The sequence below is a fragment of the Lolium perenne genome, chromosome 2 (genome assembly GCF_019359855.2).
Source record: "Lolium perenne isolate Kyuss_39 chromosome 2, Kyuss_2.0, whole genome shotgun sequence".
NCBI lineage: Eukaryota > Viridiplantae > Streptophyta > Magnoliopsida > Poales > Poaceae > Lolium > Lolium perenne.
Genome location: NC_067245.2, coordinates 281,869,951 through 281,879,571, shown reverse-complemented (window position 1 = coordinate 281,879,571; position 9,621 = coordinate 281,869,951). Strand labels below are relative to the sequence as shown.

Sequence of the window (9,621 nt, the reverse complement as noted above, 5' to 3'; positions counted from 1 at the left end):
TGATTTGGAAGGCAAAAGTTCCTTTAAAACTTCAAGTTTTCATGTGGCCCAAGTTTTTCGAAAATGCAATGTCTATGCGAGATAATATGCAGGAACGAAATAGCTAGAGTTCATGTTTGTTTCTTTTGTAATCAGACGGAATCAATTGAACACCTTTTTTTACATGTTATGTGGCTCGTGTTGCCTAGGCAAGGTTATTGGTACTAGCTATTATCTTAATTCTTTTTGGTAAGCTGTCAATTGGTTCTATGCTTTCCCAGCTCTCGTTTCTCTTCCTCCTACCCTTTCTCGTGTGCTATTATCTTAATTCTTTTTGGTAAGCTGTCATTTGGTTCTATGCTTTTCCCAGCTCTCGTTTCTCTTCCTCCTAAGAACATTATATTTTCGTTTTGTGATTCGTGTGGCTATGTGGGCGTCGAACATTATATTTTCGTTTTGTGATGAAATCCTACCCCTTTCTCATGTGCGTGGAAGGCTGTCAGATTTCTTGTTATTGCCCTTGCCCCAGCTCTCGATTCTCTTCTCCTACCCTTTTCTCGTGTGGCTATGTGTGCGTCGAACATTATATTTTCGTTTTGTGATGAAATCCTACCCCTTTCTAACGTGGCTGTGTACAGCACTATATCTTCTAATCTTCTCAGCGCTATATCTTCTAATCTTCTCATGAAACCTGGAGATATATATATCGATCGATATGAAACTATGCCGACACTTACCCGAATACACTTAGAACAAATAATAAAACTGTTACACTGAAGAGAACAAAAGAAAAGAGAATTTTGTAAGATAATGGTAAGATAATGAGCGACACGATGAGAGTGGCGGATCTGGTGGCTCCAAAACCCCCATTTTTTTTGAAACGGGCAAAAAAGCTTTTGCCTTATATTAATATAGGAGAAGCAAACAAGGGGATGGCAAGAGCCATGAAAATAAAAAAAGATGAGGGGGGAAGGGGGAAAGGAACGTACCCCCCTCCCCCGAAACAGTACAACACGGTCAGTCCACGAGCTCTGCTAGACCTTTTGCACCGGCAAGGATCCAGTCCTTGCCCTCCTCCCTGATTCTCCGCATGATCTCCGAGGGTAAGGAGGATTTATTGTTGAAAACACGCTCGTTTCGCTCCTTCCAAATCTCCCAGGCGATCAGCACGATTGCAGTTCGAAGACCTTTGGTAGAGGAGGTGGGGGTTCTGGCGATGGCTTGCCAGTACTCCAGCACCTTAGGTCTCCCTGTGCCGAGACAGCGGATAAGGTCCGGGCAAGAAAGCCACGAAGCCGCTGCGTTCCATATTCTCTTGGAGAAGCGACACTCAAAAAGGAGGTGCCGGGCCGTTTCCGGGCAACATCTACAAAGCTGGCAAGTAGTAGGGTGCGGCCAGCCTCTTTTGGCAAGACGATCAGCGGTCCATAGGCGATTTTGGACGGCAAGCCATGCGAAGAAACGACATTTCGGGGGAGCCCAAGTCTTCCAGACGATGTTGCCGAAAGGGCAGGGTAAAGCTGCCATGAATTGAGCCTTGTAGGCGGATTTGGCCGAATAGCATCCATTGGGAGTCAGCGTCCAGACGATGGAGTCATCAGTTCCAGGAGTTAGATTGACGTTCGAGACAAGCTCCCAGAGGCGGATATATTGCTCCATATGGTCCACGGTGAAGGCCTGAACCGCAATGTTAGCCACCCAATTTTGATTATCAAGGGCATCACGCACGGTCCGATTCTTCCTTTTGGACGCCGAAAAAATCAGAGGAGCGAGGTCCTTAGGTGGGGCGCCGTTAAGCCAGGAAGAAGACCAGAAGGAGGCTTTTTCTCCATCGCCTATGGTGACCCGCGTTGCAGCGTTGAAGAGATCCAGATCAGAGGCGTCATTAGGCGTTTCCGAGCCAACCCAAGGTTTTTCCGGTGCCGTCCATTCATACCAAAGCCATCGAAGCCTCAGGGCACGAGAAAATTTTTCCAAGTCTAGAATTCCAAGACCGCCTAGCTCCTTGGGGCGACAAACTTTTTGCCAGTTAACCTTGCATTTCCCCCCACTAACCGCCTCCTTGCATGCCCATAGCATGCCACGACTAATCTTCGCAAACGCCTTTAAGATGCCCTTGTCTGCCTTTAGGGCCGTAAGAAGGAAAATAGGCATAGAAGAAAGCACCGATTTAACAAGAGCGGTGCAGCCAGCACGATTAAGGAACCTGCCTTTCCAAGGGTTCAGACGTGCCACCGCTTTGTCAATGTATGGCTGTAGATCGGCACTCTTGAGTCGTCCAAGGGAAAGAGGCAAACCCAAATATTTTATAGGAAAAGAGGCCATCGCCGCTGGGAAGTTCGTCAGGATTTCCGGTAGGTCCATATTTGCACATTGGATAGGAGCAATGGAACTTTTCATCACGTTAGTCACCATGCCCGTGACTTCTCCAAACTGGCGAAGGATATTGGCAAGCCCCGATAAGTCATGTTCTGTAGGGGTCAAGAAGATGGCCGCGTCATCCGCATAGAGAGAGACCCGGGGACCCTCTAAACCGCCCGGCATAGCATGAAGAAGCCCGGAATTCGTTGCCTCATCCAAAATTTTCTGAAGCGGGTCAATGGCAATATCAAACAGAAGAGGCGAGAGGGGGTCTCCTTGTCTGAGGCCGCGTTCATGAGAGATGCTCTTTCCCGGAATCCCATTGAGAAGCACCCTGGAGGAGGCCGTGGAGAACAAAGTAGTTATAAGGGCACGCCATCTCTGGGGGAACCCAAGGCGCTGCAGGAGGTCAAGCATGTAATCCCATCGAACAGAATCAAAAGCCTTGGCGATGTCCAGCTTGATGAGAAGGGATGGCGTTTTGCCGCGGTGAAGCTTCCGGGCCGTGTTTCTGACGTACATAAAATTGTCGTGGATAGTTCTATTCTTGATGAAAGCACTTTGGCTGCGGGATATGATCTCATTCATCTTGGGGCTGAGCCGACGTGCCATAGCTTTGGCGATAATCTTTGGGACCACATGAATAAGGCTAATTGGCCGAAAGTCGGTAATGGAATCAGCGCCATCCTTCTTCGGATGGAGCACCAAATTTGCGGTGTTGATGATGTGAAAGTTCTGCGCTGAGAGCTCAGAAAAGACATTTATAGTACCCATAAGGTCGTCCTTTATAATATCCCAGCAGGAGCGGAAGAAAGCCATAGAGAAACCCGTCTATGGCCTCTTTTATCTCAAACTCGGAGAAAGGAAGGCCCAAGTCTTCAAGGGGATGGACCGTGGGATTTAAGGCGTCCCAATTGAAGTCCAGCTGTCGTGGAGGGGTCGGCCCAGGGTACTGGAGAAATGATCGAAGATCAACTTGACATAGTAGTAGCGTCCAGACATAATCATGAACCGACGAGCCCGGTGTAACAACACCACCGTGGATAAAAGTTCATGAAACCACTACACATCAAGATTCATTTTACAACTGACAGTACTTTTATTCCTGCACACGCATGCGCACACTCCGACCGACGGGGCAGGATCACTAGCTAGTAGCTACAGTCTACAAACTAAAGAAACACTGACTGAAGGAACACTGGTGCTAGCTCCTCATACCCCCTTCCATACACACTTCTAGATATACTTCTCCGCCGCCGGGTACGTGCCGGTGCCCGGATACGCGGGGTCGACCGGCGCGCCGATGGGGCCGTGGTGGCCGTGCGTCCCGGCCGTGGTGGGCACGCGCGTGCCGTGCCGTCCTGGGGCGGCGTCTGTGCGGTGCTCGGCCTTCTCCTGGTGCTTCTGAGCTTTGGCCTGGGCCTTGTGTGCCCGCTCCTCCTCCTTGGCCATCTCCTTCTCGCCGTGCGTGCTCGACGCTGCCTTGCCCGTCTTGCCCTGCACGTCCGCTGCCCCCTCCTTCACCTTCTCCTTTGCCGAGCTCACCATGTCCTTCGCCTTCACCTTCGCCGTCTGCATCTTGTCTGCCGGTAGCTAACTCTTCCAAATACTTCTTCTTGCGTCGCGTGGATGCGTAGTGTGGATACTTGTGTCTTTGCTTCTGTGAGCTAGTAACGCTAGTGTGGTGGATTCATTTATAGGGAGACGCTGCAACGGCGGCTCGCGGTGGCATCTGGGTTTTGCTGTCGGGTGCGATCCGAGCTGCGGGAGGGTAGGTGGCACGCACGCGGTGCTTCGAGGGCAGCAGGAGTTACACGTCGCGGCGTAGGCTCCGTGGCGCTCGGCTGAGGTGCCGTGTGCCCCTGTGGACTGTGGTCCAAGACGGTCCTGCGAAACACGCCAGGCCAAAAAGCACGTGAGCGTGAGTGGATGAGCATCAGGGAGCATAGGTATGGGGTCGGCCGTCGGCCCAACAGGATTATGCTCCAATCGCCCTCCTCTCCTCTCTATTTTCTTTCGAAACATATATTTACCATAACAAATGCATATACGTTTTTTTTTTTTTTGAGCCAAACAAATGCATATACGTACCCTCTACTTATATAAATAGAACCTATAGACTGTGTCCACAATCGGCTCGCTAGTGATAGAAACATTGCTTTCCACTGAACAAATAATACTTAAAAAAAATTAAATATTACACTTAGTTTGTGTATAACTAAGATGCACACAACCATCCAAGATAGCAAAGAACAAAAGTCTGAACAAAGCGAGCACTAAAAATCCTTAAAAAACAACTAGAAAGGGGGAGATGCAATAGCGGTCGGTAATAAAAAATTTGTATCCTCCAACCATGTAGACACCTTCGTAAAGAGGTCGCGGTTGTTCGTGCGCTGAAGCGACGGCCATGATCGGAGCAATGCTGTGCACCGGTAGATTACCTACATAAGAGAAGAACATTTATTATTAAAAAAACTTATCATTTATACATAGCCAGAGCGACCGCCAATCGCTCCCACTCTGATAAGTAAATTGAACCTAGATTATGCACAGTTTAGCAAATTGCTAAAAATATTTGCAATACTTCGCGGTCAGTATAAGATATAACCTATCTGAATGATTGACCATATAGACCTAGCGAACTGACACTAGAAGAAATAGTTATTTCTTATCTCCTCGTTATGACAAAAAAAAAACATTTCGTACATTCATGCTAGTTTCTTTTTACAAGATTGTTTTTAGTTAGAATAACACCGCGATGAAAATAGCATGCAAAGACCTTAGTCTTTCAAATAGCCTTATTATTAACCACCGCCTGAATGGGTTCAATTGATGCTTTATACATGAAACCTATCGAAAATACATCATTCTTCGTAAGTCCTCATCGAAATTTATCAAACCTCTGTGTCAGCTGGACTGAAGCTAAGCGTTGTAGAAGTTCATTCCATGATGCCAACCGAGGTCCAACTAAATCGCGCCTGATGATAGATCAAAGTATCAAACCTGTGATTTAAACCATGGCGAGCTAGGAGTAGCACTACCATTGTAAACATCCAACCTCAAGTTGGTTTTTCTCTTCGCACAAACTCAAACACATCAAAGGTCATAAAATCCATATATGTGCCTATTTTGTACATACATATTAGAGTCGGTTAGGAGCCTTGTATGTTTCATGTAATCCTTAATTGATCTATGTGATCAAATCTTCTTTAGAATGAAGCGATAGTAGCCCTTTGAGGTGCTACGCAAACTTACCATATGCTATTTGCCATTAGGGTTTTCATGGTACCAGAGCAAGCCATCCTTGTCTAGTTTGTTGCTTCGCATGCTTGCGCCACCCCTCTGATCTTATGGTAGTGGCCACCGAATCCTAGTTGCAGTCCTCGTTATCTAGAGTCCTAGTCTCTACTTTGTCTGTCGCACTCGTCCTCCGCACAACTGCAGAGCCGACTTCTTCCTCGCATGACACCTCCAATCTCGAAGCCACCATCATGATCAAACTAACAAGCGAGTATTACCTCTTATGGAGAGCTCGAGTCGATGTGCTTCTTTGGAGTAGACTCCTCATAGGGTACGTTGATGGTTCCAATCTATGCCCTCTGTGGGCAGATTGCCGTGGCAGAAGGTGAACACCGGTAGTGCAGCAATCCAACCCGGTGTACCAGCACTAGGTAATGCAGAACCATGCAGTTCCCTGGGCGTTTTCTTCGTCAAAACGTCTCGGCATGGTGCTATTTGACAGCACCACATGCGGTGTACCAGCACTAGGTACTGTAGGACCATGCAGTTCCCTCGGCATTTGCTTCGTCAAAGCGTCTCGGCATGGTGCTATTTGGCAGCACCACATGCGAGGCATGGGAGACCCTCAACATGGTGTTTTCTTCCACCTCGATGGCTTGCTCCTCTGACATTCGCTCTCAGATGGCGTACCTGAAGAAGTGACATAAAATCATCATAGTGTATTTTCATCAGATGAAGTCACGCTCTCACTCCTTGATGTCGACCGGGCAAACCCTCCGCAATGAGGAATTCATCTTGTACCTATTGAGTGGTCTCGACAGTGAATTATCCTGTGTATGAAGTCATCAACACCCGCACCACGTTGATCCCAATTCACGATCTGTTTCCCCAGCTCCTGGCGACGGAGCAACTCGTGAACGCACGAAGGGCCAAGACTCCATCATCCCCAACTCAGCCCATGTGGCGGCCTATGGTGCCTTTGGTATTCCATACCCGAACTTATGTCCCACATACCAGCCCGACTCACGTCCGCCTCCTACTCGGTATGTGCAGCCAATGACCAGGCATGCTGGACCCTTCGCTAGTACGCCGTACAACGACAACGGTGGATGGAAGAACAACAACGGGAACACGCGATCAGTGGTCTATGAGTTGTGTGGCATACCTAGGCACACGACATCAAAGTGTTATAAGCGCTCCCATCGTGATTTTCTTGAAGTTGGTAATAACGGGAGAAATGCTAAAAAGCAGATAGCCATGGTTCCCAAGGTTGCCATTGACTCTACTTTCTATGGTGGACAAACAACCTCTCGCCTCGTTGACCCAATGTGGTACGCAGACTCCAGCGCTACTCATCCCTCACGCATGGGCTCGACAAGCTCACCACGGGGGAACCCTACCATCGCACCGAGCATTTTCACGTGGCAAACGGTACATGTATGCACATTCATAATATAGGTCATGCACTATTGCCTACTCCATCTTCCAAGCAGTTGCATCTCAATGATGTTCTTCATGTCCCCAAAGTTACTCGTAATATGCTTTCTATGAGTAAACTTAGTCAATGTAATAATGTTTTCATTGAACTTCATCCTTATGATCTTTTTGTAAAGGATTGGGACATGCAGGAGACACTTCTCACAGGTCGTTGTCGTGATGGATTTTACGAGATCAAATCCCTATTATCAAGCAAGCGCTCAATAGTGCCAAGGTGTCACATGGTCATTGTTAGAGTTGCATAGCCCATCAAGCTTCCCAAATAGTGTAACATGTTCTTCCTAGTCAAGATCTGCCATCAATTATAGAGTCAAGTATGAATAATGAAGTTTGTGATGCTTTTCAACAATTCAAAAGTCATCAATTGCCGTTTTCTTTATCCACTCGTGTAACCACATCTCGTTTAGATATGATTTATTGCGGTGTGTGGGGCCCTGCTGTCAATGGACATCATTCTATATTAGATTTATTGATGATTATAGTCGTTTCACTTGACTTTGTTTACTCAAGCACAAATATGATGTATATCATGTGTTTATTCAGTTTCAAAAATCAAGCACAAACCTCAGGTTGATCGTCTGCTCAATAGAAAAATCATTCATGTGCAAACATATTGGGGTAACTAGTATGAAAATATCCATCTTTCTTTCAATACCCTGGGATTAATCATCGTGTTTCATGTTGTTATCACCAGAATTTGACCGAGTCAGAGGTGGGCCGCGATCAAGATGGGCTTGAAGATTATATACGGAAGAAATGCGTGAATCGGCCTTATATGCAAAGTTTGGGCTAGTTTGCCCTTGTATCATGTCGGTTAGTTAGAATTTGTCTCGTGCACGGTGGGGATTATTCCCACGTTAGAAAGTCTACGGACTATAAATATGTATCTAGGGTTTATGAAATAAACAACAATCACATTCATCACAAACCAATCTAGGCGCATCGCCAACTCCCTTGTCTCGAGGGTTTCTTCCGGGTAAGCATCATGCTGCCTAGATCGCATCTTGCGATCTAGGCAGTACAAGTTTATTCGTCGTTCATGCGTTGCTCGTACTGAAGCCTTTTTGATGGCGATCAACGTAGTTATCTTAGGTGTGTTAGGGTTAGCATTGTTCTTCGTATCATATGCTGTCGTAGTGCAACCCTTAGACATCTAGCCACCCTTACACCTATCTTAGGTGTAGGGGCGGCACCCCGCTTGATCATTATTTAGTAGATCCGATCCGTTATGGTTGCTCCTTGTTCTTCAAGGATTAGTTTAATATCTGCATAGTTAGGCCTTACAAAGGGTTGGAGGATCCAGCGGCGCGTAGGGTGTAGTTTGCTAGCCCTAGACAGGATGTTCCGGGGATCAACCTCGTGTTGGTTTTTAGGCCTTGTCTAGGATCGGCTTACGATCACCGTGCGTGGCCGCGAGGCCCAATCACGAGTAGGATGATCCGATTATGCGGTGAAACCCCAAATCGTCGTAGATCGTTTTAGCTTTATCTTGATCAAGCAGGACCACCATATATTCGTACACCTCGTGCGAATCATGGGTGGATCGGCTCTTTGAGCCGATTCACAGGACAACCTGAGAGCCGATCGAGGCTCGTATTTAATGTTTACGTGTATGCCATGCAGGAAACTAAGCGAGGCATCCCCATCACCTTCCTGACCAGGTATAGGTCAGGTGGCACGCCCTTGCACCAGCATCGGACGTGCGTGCCGGAGTTCTGTGCGGGCCGTCGCTCGGAGGGACCAGGGCCAGCCGCAGCCCTAAGTTGCTCCCGGCTCTCCTGTGTTGCCTGTCGCTGCTCGCCGGTGGGTTTCTGACCGCAACACATTCTGGCACGCCCGGTGGGACCATCTTCGATATCAACCACATCGCCATCTACATCTGAGATGGCGGACGGCACCCCAGTCACGTACGAGGATCTGACCGAGGAGCTCAAGAAGAAGTATGACGAGGTCAAAGCGATCCTCGAAGCCGACCTCATCGGCTCTTTTCACAGAACCCGTTCACATGGCATCAGGTGGAAAGGGTTCTCGCCTGAAGGTGCGCTCGATGGAATTGACCTGTCCGCCCCGTCAGAAGAACGCACCAGGTCCCTGCGTCAGGAGATTAACTACATGGTGGCTCACTCGCTGCACCGCCACTCTGAGGACCTGGTGAACACTTTGGAGCGTGTCGCTCTTCGGGTGATCCAGGAGATCATGAGGCACCAGTACTCTCCGTCAGGACCAGCTCTCGGGACATACCAAGGAGAGATGCCACTCCAGTCCCGTCCACCGCTACCATTTGCGTTGGCAGCACCAGAAGTGCCGAATTCACCGGCATTCGTCGTCTACAAGATCAGTGGTGACCCTAGTGACTACCAGTTCTTGCACGAGGCGCCTAAGGAGATCCCTCACGGATACACATGCACATACGTGCCAGACTGCGGTAACTGGGCGCTCACAAACCAGGCCGCAACAGCAGGGACTTCCGGAAAAGCAGGAGGAACGTCAGCAACAGATCTTGAGAAGCAGACATGGCTAGCTAAATATACCACTCCGACAAAC

At 48.2% G+C, this 9,621-nt stretch overlaps 1 protein-coding gene across 1 annotated transcript; it reads right to left on the bottom strand.

The window, feature by feature from the left end:
* Positions 1-3,380: 3,380 nt before the first annotated feature.
* Positions 3,381-4,021, bottom strand: LOC127336563 (uncharacterized). The gene has a single exon (XM_051363390.2). The coding sequence runs from the start codon at positions 3,916-3,918 to the stop codon at positions 3,577-3,579; it is 342 nt and encodes a 113-aa protein (XP_051219350.1). The 5' UTR covers positions 3,919-4,021; the 3' UTR covers positions 3,381-3,576.
* Between the last annotated feature and the right edge of the window lie 5,600 nt (positions 4,022-9,621).